The 17464-nt window shown below is 40.4% G+C and overlaps 1 protein-coding gene across 1 annotated transcript in view; it reads right to left on the bottom strand.

Moving 5' to 3' along the window:
- The window catches only part of LOC144510644 (putative helicase with zinc finger domain), a 359659-nt gene that overhangs the window by 289912 nt on the left and 52283 nt on the right, over window positions 1-17464 (bottom strand). The window contains exons 13-16 of the mRNA XM_078240298.1: window positions 16660-16787; window positions 15503-15682; window positions 14635-14736; window positions 10013-10191 (exon numbers count right to left, since the gene is read on the bottom strand). Coding sequence (XP_078096424.1) covers window positions 10013-10191; window positions 14635-14736; window positions 15503-15682; window positions 16660-16787 — 589 coding nt within the window. The remainder of the gene's footprint in view (window positions 1-10012; window positions 10192-14634; window positions 14737-15502; window positions 15683-16659; window positions 16788-17464) is intronic.

Raw genomic sequence — 17464 nt, forward strand, 5'->3', positions numbered from 1 at the left:
TATTTGTAAATCAATTTTGAAAACTTTAATTGCCTTTGTATCTTGGAATATGCCACTCTGGCTAGCTACAGGGATGTAAACTGTAGCCTCCAGCGTCCTTGCTGTAGCTTGTTTTAAATTACCAGTTTAAGAAAAACTCATACTTCTCTGGTTACTTGAAGGGTAAAGTTGTGACCAATTAAAAAGCTGACATCAAAGCCCGCAACAAATGGGAAAATGGGAGTGTAGTGGAACCTGGTGAAAGGCATGATGTAAACTGCGAGAAATGAAACATTCAAAAGCAAGTCTACAGCAAGAGACGAATTGTCAGATTAAATCATGTTGTCAAAATTGTTCAATTTCTTTGTCCTGGATCAATGGTTCTCCAACCTTTTTGGTTAAAGGATCCCTTTTCAAATAGATAGTGATTACAGAACAACTGATCTCAATCACAATACATTTTAACAATTATTATATGAAAATATTGCGGGTAGAGCATTTTAGTAATATTTTTAAAAAGTTATTTACTTCTTAATATTTATTTAGAATATTTCTAGATATAGGGATCTTTGTGCCTGTCTCAGCCTGTCTCCATGTGTACCCACTTCCTCAGTGAGACTGCCAGCCAATTCTGTGCTGCACATGTGGCTGCCAGTATTTCACTCCCACCTCACACCATGCAACCCCCCCTCCTCAAAAAAGGTTGACCCAAGTCAATAAACACTTCCACATTATTTTGTGGGTGCCCTGGACAGTCTCCATATACAGTAAGAGTTTTAACAACACCAGGTTAAAGTCCAACAGGTTTATTTGGTAGCAAATGCCAAACTCTTACTGTCTATTAAAACTCTTACTGTGTTTACCCCAGTCCAACGCCGGCATCTCCACATCAGTCTCCATATATCCAGGGATCCACAAATCAGTTCGACAGCTGTTGTCCTAGATTTCCTATTGTTCCTTGTGCAAAACGTACTACGAACAAAATCAGAGTACTAATGGACATTGCAAGCTGTCACCTCTGCTATGAGGAGCAAGGAGTTTACCTTGATTTTGGAGCTATCTGCTGATGATGAATAGTGCTTTAGTAAGTAGTGTAAAGAATTAGTGAAAAGAAGGGAGTAAGATGTGCGTTAGTTGCAGAGCAGCTTTGCAAAAACCTTTTACGAGGCATATAAGGTGAACAACTTAATATTTGAATTTACGGGGAGAAGTAAATAATTGTGCATAATACAAACTATTTATTCTCTGCACCTTCCCCACCTACATAAAGAAAGAAGTCTTTTTATGTACGGTAAAGTCCCACCGCACGTGACTTCCTTGTTTGCGCATCTCCTTATCCATGCTTTGTACACCACATCGTGTGAGCAATGTTCACCAGGAGTTCGCTGAACGTCACTCGAATCAAAGCATTGGACCGGAGGTTGTTTAAAAGTTAAATTTTCTTTCGCTAAGGAGAAGCAGATTCCTTCCTGGCCGTGGACTTTTAATTCTCTTTTGTAAGCACTTTTCCAACGGGGTGAGAGACGGTGCCTGGAATGGTTACAGCTGAAGTGCATCCCAAATAGAGAGGTTAACCTAGAAATGTCAAACTTTCTCGGTCCACAGCTACAATAATTGCTCCATTAAATTTTGAAATATTCACCGATTTTATCTGCCAGTTTTAAGGTGTTTAAATTTTTTCTTAAATGAGGCTCATCTCTTAAAGTTTTCAATGCATGCCTTGTATTGCTCAGAGGCTCCCCCGACTGTCGTATCATAATTTGCTGAACAGTACTGTAACCGCTCAAATGAATGCTGCCCTCGCATTGCTGGAATCTATCAAATTGGCTCCCATTGAAAACCATGTTCATCATTCATGATTTTGCTATTTTGGGTGAGGTTTTGCAGGAACGTAATCCCTGCAAGTGACAGGGCTTTATTGTAAATTATCTTGCTCATTTACCGTACCTCGATTTGCTAAGTTTATTTCAAAGAAACATTGTTCTATGTGAATTAAAATTAACAAATACTCAAGACAAAAAATTTGAGAGGAAGGACATTAACTATAAGACTTACAATTCATTTCCAGCTTCACATGACCTCCACAAACTACTTGAATTTTGTTCCTGTGGCTTATACCATCAACAAACCCTTAATGTAAATTCACTTTTATCACTAATTTCAGCTCTCAATTTCTTTACATAAGTGATAATACTGTGACTTTTCCTCAGGGGCTCAAACAATGGCAACAACTATTAGATTAAAATATTACTTGCTCCTCACTTGCAATCAAATATTCTACAATTCATTACGTTCTCAATAAACTATAAACTACGCCAGTGATGATTAATTACATTGCTACAATACACTAAATTTTGATCACATTTTCAGCTTGGATCATCACTTGGTAACATTCTTGCCCAAGTTCAAGCTCCAAATCAGGACTGCACATAATCTGAGATGGGAGTTTACTACAATACTGAATGAGTGCTGCGTTGTCAGAGATGTTGGCTTTCAGATGAAACATTAAGTCCTAGGCCCTATGCCTTTTTAGGTGGACATAGAAAAAGTCAAGACACTATTTGTAGGAAAGTACTGAGTTCAGAAGAGGTAATTTCTCTCACTAGGTATTTATGAAAACTTATCCTGTGCAAACTTCCATATTGTTTGATGCTGAATTTATCTACATACAAACAAATAGCTATACTTCAAAAACAGTAATTCACAGAATGTGAAACATTAAAGCATCCCAATATACTTAATATGTTATCACTGCACAACAATGCCACTGCAGAACATCAAGAATAATGGACACATACAAGGAAGGAAAAAACTATAACCTGATGCACACCATCCTTGTAGATATGGAACATTACAGGTGCTAGCCACGTTAAAGATTTCACATGAATTCCCGTAAACCAACATTTCACCAATTTCATTCCATGGTGGTCATGATGCTCTGATTTTTTTGTTTTTACAACTAAGAAAACAGTCTAATGCATAGTCTCCATAAATTGAAGAATAAAGAATAAATGTTATATATTTTGAGTTCAAAGTCTAGAAAAATGTTTGCATTCTCTTGGTAATTTGGTCATTCTTAATGGCTTCTTTGTTGGGATCATTATTCAAGAAGTAAATAAAAATGGTAATACGCCTCTGGCTATAAAAGGTTTGGGAAAAGATAAAAATCAATAGAATGAAATGGTAAAATTTGACAGGAACTGCCTGTAATTAGACTCATCTAGACAATAACTTAAGAGTTTATGAATTTGCAATCTGCCAGTTATTTTAGTGGTCCAGCTATTGCTGCTATTTAACATTTTCTTTGAAGGTGATGCTTCTAAGATCAATGAAACATCAATATTTCATTTTGAATTGCCTCATTTTCAATCATTCTACAATTTATAACGTGGAGCAAGCTTTCAATATCTCTCTTGAAATCCACTTAATGCACAGAATATCCTGCAGTAATTTATATTCAAAATATCCTCAGCACCGGAAAAACAAGTTTTGCAGTTTCATCCTGGTATCCATCTGTCTGTCAACAAACTTCAAAATGTCATGTCACCATTGGAAATGCACAGAGAGAAGGAATGGCTGCACCCACATCATGAATATTTTATTGGTACTAATGAAAAGCCACATCTGAAACATTAACCTCTCATCTTTTTCAGAATCAGATATATAGCATCTCAGACTGTATCTATGTGTTTTCATCTCAGATTTCCAACATTTACAATTATTTAAAACATTTGCGGTTTTATTTATAAGTCAACTCTAAATATAAATTATTCCTTAAGTTTGGCTTGCAATTTTACCCTCTCTTTGTTAAAACTTTAATTTTGTATACAGTTCTTCTCAAAATATCAATTTGTTTCATTATTTATTGGATCATGGTTTTTCCTCTTCCCTATCTTTTTTTCATTCACAGGAACAGATAAGTTAGTGACTATTCTTTGCATAATTAGCTGCATCTTCTCTCACCTTCACAGCTGTTCTCCACATGGTTTCTTTTACATGTCGATTTAGCCATTCATGTCAGTAGGTTGTGGGTTCAAGCATCACTCAGGGAACTTATGCGAACCAAACTAATGCCTCAGTGCAGATAAGATGTTAAATAAACCTTTCTGCATGTTAAGGTGGACATAAATTAGTCAAACAAATGCATGGATTTCTTCCCGTGTCCTAACCAACATCTGTCCTTCAACCAACATGACCAAAACAGATTAGCTGGTTATTAATTTCATTAGTTTTTGTGGGACATACTATATGCTGCTAACTGACTGTCACTTCTGCATACATTACAACATTGACCATTGTGCAAAATAATTAATTGGCTCTGAAGTGTTTTGGAATGTGCTTCATAAATTCAAGTTTTTTCCTCTTTTTACATCTATTCCTGTTGAATATCCAAGAGCATTATTGCTTCAGCTTCCCATGAGCACAATTCAGAAACAGCAACTCAATTCTGTACAGCAACTCACAATTGGACGCAAAGCACAATCCCATATTACAAATCATTCTTGCCCTGTTGCAGGTCACCCTAAAGACCACATTCATCCATGCCGTTTCCAAATACTTGAAAGATTTACTAATACAAGGTAATGACCTTACCATTTCAAATTTGATTCCTTCAATGTTACTGTCAACTTGATCACAGGAATCTGGAGAAGTGAACACGCAAATTATTCACTAATCCCCAAAAATGCAGAATCCTGTTTTTAGACAAGTCACATTTGTCTTCAGGGCTGCAGGATCAGACCATAACAAAAATAACTGGTAGTGGACACAAGGTTTGAATTGAAATAAACAGGACCGGAAGCTCTGAGCTCCAGGGTGTCGTATTTGGAGGGTATTCCAAAGCTGCGCTGGGGAACCTGGCCCGCAGAAGTTCCTAGGTAAGGTTTGCACAGCAAGTGCCTGGGAAGTACAAACTTCCCACAGGTAATTGCCCTGCACTGGGAACCATCCAAAAATGCAATTCAAATCACAAACTTCGGATGGTTCCAACTATCTCACATCAGTAGTTACCCAGAAAAAGAGAAGAATTAAAACTAATTCTAGCTTCCGGGTAACTATCTGACTGCTGACCAAGCATCTGTCCTGCCCCCAACGTCATGCCAGTCTCTTCCCCACCACTGCCAAGCCTAACTCATCCCCACCACCCATCCCCAAGGCTTAACCCAACCAAACATCACCCCACCCCAATACAGGATCCAATACCCAACCCGCAGGCTCTACCCAACCTGACAGCCCCCTCATACTCAAGACCCCTCCAAAATCCATCCTCCCAATCCTACCCACTTACCTTATATACGTACCTTCGCCGTGGCTTGTCAAGGACCTTTAAACCCTTTAAATCTACATGGTTTATGGAAGGGGAGTGGTTTTCTCTCATGCAACTCTACAGCCCTCAATGCTGTGTCCTGGGAAAGCACTGCACTGCCCAGATCTCACCCAGTCTGAGTTGGAAGATCAGGCCAGATAGGATCATCTGGATTTCAAGCTAAGAACTTGAGTGGTGTGGCAATCTGACTCAATTGTCACTCCATCTGAAGTCATGGGCCAAAATCTGCTTTGAATCAGAAACAAATGGGAACAGTTTCACCTGATCAAGTCCAAATCTTCAATTAGGTGCATCTGAGAAAACAAAATACCCTTCCAACAATTTCTGTACAATTTCAGTTCCTTTTATACAATGGTATTCTCAGCTAGAATAAGCAAATTGGTTACAGATATTTGTAACCCTGTTCTTTAACTAATTAATTGCTGCCCTCTCTCTCATTCTTTCTGATGGGAAGCTCCATGCCTCTCTCCATTTCCCTCAGAAAAAAACAACTTAAATTGGCATTTGATCTGGCAAGGAGGCCATACATGCAAGAACCACTCCAACTGCCCTCATGTTACAGGAAAATAAACAGATCAGTGTTTCTTTTGCATCAGGTATCTATTTCTCTGCAGCACCACACATCACCAAGAACACAGAAATTGACAAGAACTGAACACAGGACCCGAATATTGAATGGTACATGACATTTCAAAAAGACAGAAAGCTTGGAAAAGGTAGAAGGGTGGCTCTGTTAATTAATGATGATATTAGCGCAGTCAAGAAGGATGATCTAAGTTCAGGAAACCAAGGTGTAGAAACGGTTTGGATAGCAATGAGAAACAATAAAGACAAGGAGTCACTTGTTGGTTGGAGTGATGTGCATGTCCACTAACAGTAGGATGGAGTATATTGTCTCTAGACTAGTAATCCAGAAAACCAGGGTAATGCTCTAGGGACCTGGGTTCAAATCCCACCATGGCAGATGGTGAAATTTGAGTTAAATAAAAATCAAGAATTGAAAGTCTAATGATGACCATGAAACCACTGTTGATTGTTATAAAAACCCATCTGGTTCACGACTGTCCTTTAGGGAAGGAAATCTCTTGTCCTTATCTAGTCCGGCCTATATGTGACTCCAGACTCACAGCAATGTGGCTCCAGACTCACAGCAATGTGGCTGACTCTTAAATACCCTCGAAGATGGGCAATAAATGTTGGCCCAGCCAGCCACACCCATGTCCAATGAACGAATTTTAAAAAAGGAGGAAATGCTGGGAGCTTGTCAGAAAGGTATGGCAATAATCATGGTGGATTTTAACCTGCACATTGACTAGAAAATCAGATGTGCAAAGGTAGCCGAGATGAGGAATTCACAGAACAATTTCCGGATAGTTTCTTAGAATAGCACACATTCTGGCACCAGAGAGCAGACTATATTAGACCTGGTGTTGTGCAATGAGATGAGATTAACTACTGACTTCATAGTAAAGGTGTCCCTAGTAGCAGCGATCATAATATGTTTGAATTTTACATTCAGTTTAAGGAAGAAAAGAGTGGATCCAAGACTAAACTTAAATGAGGGCAATTGCGAGGGCACAAAAGCAGAGCTAGCTGAAGTGAACAGGCAAATTAGGTCAACAGAGATGCAGTGGCAGACCTTTAAGGCAATATTACAGAACATACAGAATAGATACATTCCAACAAGAAAAATCCCAAAGAGAGAACCCACCATCTTTGGTTAATTAAAAAAGTTAAAAATAGTATTAAAGTTTTGTACATTATTGTGCAAAGATGGGTGGTAGGTTAGAACTTTTTTTTTAAAAAAACAAAGAATGGCCAAAAGATTAATAAGGATGGAAAAATTAAAGTACAAGAGAAAGATAGCTAGAAATATAAAGACAGATAGTAAGAATTTCTATCGCTTTTTAGAGTTTCTGTGGCTATTTTATTTTTAAAAAGTATTAAAAGTGATCATTGGTCCTACAGGAAGTGGGGCTGGGAAATTAATAAGGGGAAATAAGGAGATGGCAGATGAATTGAACAGGCATTTTGCATCGGTTTTCACTAGAGGACAGAAGTAGTGTCCCAGAAACAGCTGTAAATCAGGAAATCAATTGAAGGAAGGATCTCAGTAAAATTACAATCACCAAGGAAGTGGCTGCTGGCTAAAAAAATCCCCAGATCCTGATTGACTTCACCCCAGGCTCTTAACAGAAGCAGTTTGAGAGATAACTGATGCATGAATTTTAATTTTCCAAAATTGCCTAGATTTGGGGAAGGTTCCATTAAATTGGAAAATAGTAAAGATAACTCCAGAAACAGAAAGCAGGAAACTAGACCAGTTAACTTAACATCTATCATAGGGAAAATGTTAGAAGCCATTATTAAAAGACATTGTAGAGGGCATTTAGACAAATTCAAGGTAATCAGGCAGAGTTAACATGGTTGTCAAAGGGAAATCATGTTTAAGCAATATATTGGAGTTCTTTGAAGTAGCAGCATATGCTATGGATAAAGGGAAACTGGGGGTGTACTGCATTTAAATTTGCAGACGGCATTTTATAAGGTGCCACATCAAAGGCTATTGTGGAAAATAAACACACATGGTGTAGAGGGTAACATATTGACATGGATACAAGATCGGTCAGCTCACGGGAAACAGTTAGCATAAATGGGTCATTTTCTGGTTGGCAAGATGTAACGAATTTCATGCCACACGGATCAGTCCTGAGGCCTCAACTTTTTGCAATTTATATAAATGACTTGGATAAAGGGACTGAAGATATTGGTTACTAAATTTACTGGTGACACAAAGATACATCAGAAGGTAAATTGTGAAGATGACATAAGAAGACTACAAAGAGACATAGATAGGTTAGGTGGTGGGCAAAGATCTGGCAAATAAGGTATAATGTGGGAAAATGTGAGGTGAGCCATTTTGGCAGGAAAAATATAAAAGACATATTCTCTAAATTGTGAGAAACTGCAAGCTTCTGAGGTGCAGAGGTGATCTTGGTGTCCTAGTGCATGAATCACAAAAGGTACCTCAAGTAATTAGGAAAGCAAATAGGAGGTTTTTGTTTGTTGTAAGGTCAATTGCATACAAAAGTAGGGAGGTAACACTTCACTTAGACTATATCTTGAGTACTCTGTTCAGTATTGATCTCCTTATTTAAGAAAGGATATAAATGCATTGGAAGCAGTTCAGAGAAGGTTTACCAGAATAATATCTGGAATGGGCAGGTTGTCTTGTGAGGAAAGATTGGACAGGCTCGGTTTGTAACCATTGGAGTTCAGAATGGTAAAAGGTGACAATTTAAATGTGCAAGATTCTGAGGGGTCTTGACAGAGTGGATGTGGAAAGGATGTTTCATCTTGTGTGAGAATCTAGGACGAGGGATCACCGTCTGAAATGGGTGATGCTTTATTTTTAAACTGAGGGAAGGAAAAATGCTTTCTCTGAGGGTCATGAGTCTTTGGAACTCTCTTTCCTAAAGGTGGTGGAAGCAGAGTCTTTGAACATTTTTAAGGCAGGGATAGATAGATTCTTGATAAGCAAGGAGGTGAAAGGCTATTGGGGGTTGGTGGGAATGTGGGGTGGAGGTTACAATCATAATCTTGAGTGGCAGAGCACTCAAGTGGTCTACTCCTGTTCCTGATTCCTATGTCCATATGTCCATAATTAGGAGGGGTAGGCTATTTAGCCCCTCACCTTTGCTCCACGATTCGATAAAATCAAGGCTAATTGGATTGTGGCGTCAACTGCACCTGCCTGCTTGCCCTCCCATTATCCTTAAACTTCCTTGTCGATCAGAAATCTATCTAACTCTGCCTTGAATGTATTTAATGAGCCAGCTTCTACTGCAGAGTAAGGGGGCCAAGTGGCCCCTCTCCTATTCCAAATTCACATTCGTATGTATTCTAAGGAAGAAAATTCCACAGACTAATGACCCTCTGAGAAAAAGATTCTCCTCGTCTCTGTCTGAAATTGGAGAACCCTGATTTTTAAACAACGTCCCTTAGGTCTCGACTTCCTTACACGGGGAAAACATGCACTCAGCCTCCACCGTGTCAAGTCTCCTCAGATTATCGTGTGTTTCAATAAGATAGCCTCTCATCCCTTCTGAACTCCAATGGGTTTAGACCCAAATGTTGACAGTGCACTCTCATGGTGCCGTTGACATTTTTCTCTCATGACTTCGTGCTGTAGAGCACATGAAGTGCAAACTGTAATCTGTGCAAGTATAAAATTAGAATACACAACCCATTGCCTCAATCATGTTCAACATTTCCACCAGAACATTTTCATGAGTTTCTGAGAAATACTGCTTTTGCTACAGTTTCATTACTTAAATCACTGCAAGATCAGGAGGCGGGTTAACAGTCCTGAATGCTTCCGACCTTTTATTATTTACTGAAAATACACTTGTGATATATGCCACAAATATTCCTGGGCAGAAAAGGTGCGAAGTATCCTTATTCTCACAAGTGGGACTGGTTTCTAACTTACTCAAGTCACTCGACCATTCTCACTTGTGAGAAAGGGAGCAGCAGTTGCTGGTTTCCAGGGACTAGCCTCAATTCCTGGATTTATACAGCTTGACCAGTTTCTTTTATTTTAAAACAGTGCTAGGAGGACCTCTAGTGTTGGATAAACAAATGCATCAAAAATATTACTGGGCAGCGCAGACACATAATGAAGTTGTGAGCACGATGTAAACGTACCATGTTGCAGGTCAGCACAACAGAGGTATTTTGATGAACTCACAGTTGTCACAACCACTTGGCACCTGACTACGTCCTCTTTCCTTGGCAGCAGGAAGGCAGACTGGTTCCGAGCAATTAGACAGTAGCGCTGTACTGTGGGATGCACAGTTTTCACACACTTGTTCTTGTGATAAATTCTAGAAAAGAATCAGAGGACTCAGATTATACACTAATTGACAAAAGAACCAGAGGGGTGTTGGAGAGAGGCTTTATCTGCCCAGCTTTCGTGATTTGGAAGGCAGTGCCTGAAAGGATGGTAGTAGCAGGTTCAATAGTAACTTTCAAAAACCTGAATTGGATTAATACTTGAAGAGGGTAAAACATTGAATGATTATGAGAAAAAAGGAGGCGAGAAACTAGGATGAACTGGTTATCTCCTTCACAGGGGCAGCACAAGCTCAACTGGCCAATTATCCTTCTATGCAAGATTCTACGATGCAGCCCAAATACATTTGCATTAATAAGTAAGTTAGCTACAATGAATGCATTCAAATTAATCAAAATCTGACACACAAGGACATGGCACAGTAACACAGTGGCTAGCACTGCTGCTTCACAGCGCCAGGGATGTGGGTTCAATTCCTGGCTTGGGTCAGTGTCTGTGTGGAGTTTGCACATTCTCCCCCTGTCTGCATGGGTTTCCTCCAGATGCTCCGGTTTCCTCCCACAGTCCAAAGATGTGCGGGTTAGGTAAATTGGCTATGCTAAATTGACCCGAGTGTCAAGGGGATTGGCAGGGTAAATGTGTGGAGTTATGGGAATAGGACCTGGGTAGGATTGTGGTTGGGACAGACTTGATGGTGATAAAGAAGGACTGTAAGAAAAAGGATAACCGGACGTGGATAACGAAGGAAATAAAGGAGAGTATTAAAATAAAATCAGATGCGTAGAGTGGCCAAAAATAGTGGAGAATTAGTGGATTGGGAAAGCTTTAAAGAAAAACAAAGAACGACTAAGAAAGCGATTAAGAAAGGAAAGATAGATTATGAAACTAAACTAGCTCAAAATATAAAAAATGATAGTAAAAGTTTTTACAAGTATATAAAAAGGAATAGAGTGGCTAGAGTGAATGTTGGACCCTTGGAAGATGAGAGGGGGGATTTAATAGTGGAAAACGAGGAAATGGCTGAGACTTTAAATAAGTTCTTTGTGTCGGTCTTCACGGTGGAAGACACAAATAGTTTGCCGAATATTAGAGATCGAGAGTTGGTGGGAGGGGAGGTCCTTAATACAATTACTGTTACTAAGGAGGTGGTGCTTGGTAGACTAATAGGACTGAAGGTAGACAAGTCCCCGGGCCCGGATGGAATGCATCCCAGGGTACTGAAAGAAATGGCTGAGGTAATAGCAGATGCGTTAGTAGTAATTTATCAAAATTCGCTGGACTCTGGGGTAGTGCCGGCTGACTGGAAAACAGCTACTGTTACGCCGCTGTTTAAAAAAGGAAGTAGACAAAAGGCGGGTAACTACAGGCCGGTTAGCTTAACGTCCGTAGTTGGGAAGATGCTAGAGTCCATTATTAAAGAGGAAATAACAGAGCACCTGAATAAGAATGGTTTGATCAAGCAGACGCAGCATGGATTCATGAAGGGAAAGTCGTGTTTGACGAATCTACTGGACTTTTATGAAGATGTCACTAGTGCGGTTGACAGAGGGGAACCGGTGGATGTGGTGTTTTTAGATTTCCAGAAGGCGTTCGATAAGGTGCCTCACAAAAGGTTGCTGCAGAAGATTGGGGTACACGGAGTTAGGGGTAAGGTGTTGGCGTGGATTGGGGATTGGCTATCTAACAGGAAGCAGAGAGTTGGGATAAATGGGTGCTTTTCTGGTTGGCAGTTGGTGACCAGTGGCATGCCGCAGGGATCGGTGCTGGGGCCTCAATTGTTTACCATTTACATAGATGATCTGGAGGAGGGGACTGAATCTAGGGTATTCAAGTTTGCTGATGACACGAAGGTGAGTGGGAAAGCGAATTGCGTGGAGGACGCGGAAAGTCTGCAGAGAGATTTGGATAGGCTGAGCGAGTGGGCGAGGATCTGGCAGATGGAATATAACGTTAGCAAATGTGAGGTTATCCACTTTGGAAGAAATAATAGTAAATTGGAATATTATTTAAATGGAGAAAAATTACATCGTGCGACTGTGCAGAGGGACCTGGGGGTCCTTGTGCACGAATCGCAAAAACTCAGTCTGCAGGTGCAGCAGGTGATCAAGAAGGCGAATGGAATGTTGGCCTTTATCGCGAGGGGGATAGAATATAAAAGCAGGGAGGTCTTGCTGCAACTGTACAAGGCACTGGTGAGGCCGCAACTGGAGTACTGTGTGCAGTTTTGGTCCCCTTATTTGCGAAAGGATATATTGGCCTTGGAGGGAGTGCAGAGAAGGTTCACCAGGTTGATACCGGAGATGAGGGGTGTAGCTTATGAGGAGAGATTAAACAGATTGGGTCTGTACTCGTTGGAGTTTAGAAGGATGAGGGGTGATCTTATAGAGACATATAAGATAATGAAGGGGCTGGATAGGGTAGAGGTGGAGAGATTCTTTCCACTTAGAAGGGAAACCAGAACTAGAGGGCACAGCCTCAAAATAAGGGGGGGCCGGTTCAGAACAGAGTTGAGGGGGAACTTCTTCTCTCAGAGGGTAGTGAATCTCTGGAATTCTCTGCCCATTGAAGTGGTGGAGGCTTCCTCGTTGAATATGTTTAAATCACGGGTAGATAGTTTTCTGATCGATAAGGGAATTAGGGGATATGGGGAGCAGGTGGGTAAGTGGAACTGATTCGCTTCAGATCAGCCATGATCTTGTTGAATGGTGGGGCAGGCTCGAAGGGCCAGATGGCCTACTCCTGCTCCTATTTCTTATGTTCTTATGATGGGCCGAATGGCTTCCTTCTGTAGAAATTCTATGCAAGATATCTGCATCAAAATGACATTAACATTACACACTAGTCCATCATCATCTTTAGAAAATGAATGTAATAAAATGCTTGAATGTAAGCATTCCTTTCTACATAATCGGTCAACATCTTTTGACACCAACTTAGATACTAATGGTCAACGGACACCTGTTATGATTAGGACCAGACCCCTCCAAGTTTTTGATAGAATCCGGTAGGGACAAATAATTCTTTGTTTAAAGTAGGCAACATTTGAGATTCAATTCACTTACTAAAGAGAAGGAAGCCACAAAGTTCCATGGGTTCTCAAAACAAACAAAAATAAACTTCATTCTACAAGATCAGAAAGGTGAAACAATCTACAATTTTTATCTCCTACTTGAACATTCACAGTTAAAATGAGGTACATGTGAATTAGAAGGCAAATTGTGATCAAACCCACCATATATGCATAATAAATGGCAGCTGTGACCAAAACAGATCCCATGGATTTCTCAATAACCCACTCAGACATTATTAAACACTGATTCAACCAATTTTGTTGGAACTGTCTCTCTCACAAGGGATTGGAGTCTTCAACTTCAAAGATCTAGCCTTGGAATTCTCTCCAAGGATCACCCCTAACTCAGACGACCTCAACGACAGTTCACCTCACAGCATTTCAATCTCTCCTCCCAAGGCTCTGTTCTGCAAGATTCCCAAATCTACACTGAAGCACCAACTCACAAGTACAATTTCAGCTCTTAAACCAACAGAATACTGCTGCTCCAAAGGAGTATCTTTGCCCAAACAGCCCGCAGCTGGAATCACCAACATGCTGCTGCCACCTTCAATCGCCAGGACTTCTCCTGAGCCTTCTTTGATCACTGGGGCTTCTCCCTCACCACTTAAGTCTCCCAACCGCAGCCCATTTTTGGTTTGAAGCATCTTTCCCTGCTCATCTTCCTCTAACTGGAAACTCTCCCCGTCTCCTTTGGCACCTCTCCCTGTTCCCTGCCTGTTACTCTGCCAAAATATTGTGCTCACTTCTGGGTCCACAGCATATGGTTCTTCACACCATTTTTATTTGCACAGGCATGCTTGGCCCATCCACGACCCGAACAATCTAAAATGCTGAATTGTCCATGCACAGTCCCTTTCCAGTCCATGCATGCCTGGAAACTAATGTGGATTGTTGAAACTTGGAGTTCCCAGCCCCCCCACTCTCCGATGAGGTATATCTGACTTTCATAACACACCACAACAGGACCATTGGTGATATGGAATACAAGTAAGAAATCTTAGTGTTTACCATGAGTTTACAAATAAGAAGTATATAGATAAACACTACAAAAAATTCAGAAGGTTCGAGGAAGAGCAAGGAAATGAGATTGAAGGAAATGGTTCCTATGGGACAGTCAGTTACTGTGTGTCAAATGGTGCCCTTCTGTTCCAAAATGTTTATTGTTTTATCCGTTCACCCACACTTAAATCATCTTAGAAGTTGCTATTTGGTATTTTTGGTGAAGACACAGAAAAGCTTCACCTTTTTCATGCTTATCAATGAGCAACACAGGTTACCAATTCCAACTGAAAGATAACAAATTTATTAAGCACAGGGTGGAATAATTAACTGTGCATGGACGTTTCCGAAAACTACAAACTGGCAGCATGTTACTAATGTTATCATGGATAGTGCTCTCACCTGAGAAGTCTAATATCACTGGCATCATTTTCAAAAATAGGAGCAAGGTAGTCCTTTATGAAATTGTCTGCTGAAGTATCTGAATGAGTACAGAACAGAATCCTAAGACAGGAAAAAACACAAATATAAGTCAGTTATAAAAAGGAAAACATGACACATTGTACTTTAAGGTCTATGATAGTCATTTTTGTGTTCACCCATCTCTCACTCTCTCTGCTATTGCCCCCAATACCACACAGGAACTGGTCTCCAATATCAGGAACTCTCCTAGTCAGAAAGGTCCACTCCCAGTGGTTCAGTCAGTAAACATGTTGTACGACATGGTACTGAGCTACATAGGCCAGAAGCATCAGTTCTTAGCCCATGTTCAATTAGCTTGTCTCAGTTGGAATGCTCGGAAAGCCATAACTGGCTTCAACATCTCATGGATGGAAAAGATGAGAAAGGAGAAATCACACAAACACCCTCAATTCCCATTCGCCCTACTACATGTTGATCCCTGCTGGAAGTGTACATGCAGACTTCTAAAACAACAGATCTTGGTCAGATACAGTTAACAGATTGGCATAGCCAATCTACACTCGGTGTGCAGTCTGATATTTGAAGCAAATACTTAGGGTAAGATTCAAAAAACAAATGTCTACCAAATGGCAGCAAGAATCACCACAAGAAATGGGCAAGGAGAGAAAACTGGAGAAAAAGTATGTTGCAAGACAAAAAAAAACTTGTAAGCATCTTCATTATCCATTGGTCAAGGAGACTGGCACAATCCTGAAACACTTCAACATATGGCTGTTTATGCACTCATGTATCAAAATCTGGAGAATTTTACAACTATTTTCAGGACTATCCATCAACTTTACTCTACCTTTTGTCAGGGTCTTGCACCAATTGTTTGACTGCTTGTGCCAAAGTGAAAGTTTTCCCAGTACCAGATGGCCCAGTCAGAAGAATCGGTGGGAGACTGAAAGATATGGGAGCTGTAATGACACCAGCTGCTTTCCTCTGTTTGGAGTTCAGTCTTGGATCCAACTGCTTTTCCCAGTCCCTGAGAGACAAAACAGAAATCATGAATTTGAAAGTTCAGTGTATAGATGCTTCAGATCTATACCATAACCTTATTTTTCCGTAGCTATGGAAAAGGAAAAAATCCTTTACCCAAAAAAAATTCAAGTGCCGGATTCTATATTCCGTATCACGTCAATCTACTCAACGTATTTCCTGAACAATGTGCATTTGTATATATCTTTAACATAGAAAAACATCTCCACATGCTCCATAAGGGCTTAAGGAAAAATAAATGTCCAACTCAACCAAACCGCCCACCAACTGAGCGCGGGGGCACAGTAGTTAGCACTTTAATTCCCAGCTTGGGTCACTGTGTGGAGTCTGCATGTTCTCCCCATGTCTGCGAGGGGTTCCTCCAGGTGCTCCAGTTTTCTCCCACAGTCCGAAAGACGTGCTGGTTAGGTGAATTGGCCATGCCAAATTCTCCCTCAGTGTACCCAAACAGGAGCTGGAGTGTGGCGACTAGGGGATTTTCACAGAAACTTCATTGCAGTGTTAATGTAAGCCTACTTGCGACACCAATAAATAATAATAAATAAGCAACTCCTACCCATTTAATTTGTGTATTTACCTTCTCCTGGTCCTGTCAAGGACCTTTAAACTTCACTGGATGTTTAAGTTACCTACTTTATTGGTGCTAGTGCCGTTAAAAAAGGGAGGGGGAGTGACTTCCCTCCCTTCGACTGAGCTGCCCTTTGATGCTAGGCCCCTGGGACATGCTGCACTACGTGGATCTCACCCAGCCATAAGTCTGGTGAGACAAGATTTCAGGTAAGAAACTGGAGCGTAGTGGCAATCTGACGCTGATTGGCACTCCAAGGAAGTTATGTTTCTTCTCCTTTCTTCCACCATCCCCATCGCATTCCAAAGGATTTATTACAAGATGTAAACAAGCTATTTGAAAAAAAAACATTGCATTTGGCAGCTTCCAGAAAACACACCCAAAGTGTTCCATACCTGTCTGGCAAATCAATCATTAGAAGAGAAGAAATGTCTGGGGAGACGAGGCTGCAGTCTTTAAGATTATCCAAAGCGAGGTGCATTTCACAGAGGGGCAAACGGTTTAACTGAAACTGAAGCTCCACCTGTTGGATGAAGCAAGAGACCACGAAGCAATTCAAAAATATTTAAAAACCGAATGGACTCTAAAAAGCTCATACAACCAACATGTAGATTTTGTGCCGTATCGGACAATTTAATACAAGCAAAGTGTAGCTACTCCTGGTCCAATCTTGTGCACAATACTCTCAATGCAAAAATGCCTATTGAAAACACAGTTAACACTACGCATGCAGACAAAGTTGCACTGGAATGTTTTATTTTGACAGCATAAAACCCTATTTTGCATCTCAAAAGCAGCAATATATTATTTTATTTCTGTGAAATAGACACTGATAGACATCCAGCCCATTAATTTTGTGTGAGGTAACCCAGCAATTGATGTGGCAAATACTGCTAAGCTTTTGGTGAAAAACACCAAAACTTTAGACTTGACGTTATCAGTGAATTAAAGCAAACACTATAGAAATGCTGAGGGAAATCACAAATACTGAGCACATTAGAAAACAACAACAAATACCAAAGTTGATTTTCCCCCAAATAGTAATATAGTCACCCAAACTGCTTAACTGCTGGTAATTTACAGCCCTGTCAACCCTGCAAAGTCCTCCTTACTAACATCTGGGGGCTAGTGCCAAAATTGGGAGAGCTGTCTCACAGACTAGTCAAGCAACAGCCTGACATAGTCATTCTCATGGAATCA

The sequence above is a fragment of the Mustelus asterias genome, chromosome 23 (genome assembly GCF_964213995.1).
Source record: "Mustelus asterias chromosome 23, sMusAst1.hap1.1, whole genome shotgun sequence".
Classification (NCBI taxonomy): domain Eukaryota; kingdom Metazoa; phylum Chordata; class Chondrichthyes; order Carcharhiniformes; family Triakidae; genus Mustelus; species Mustelus asterias.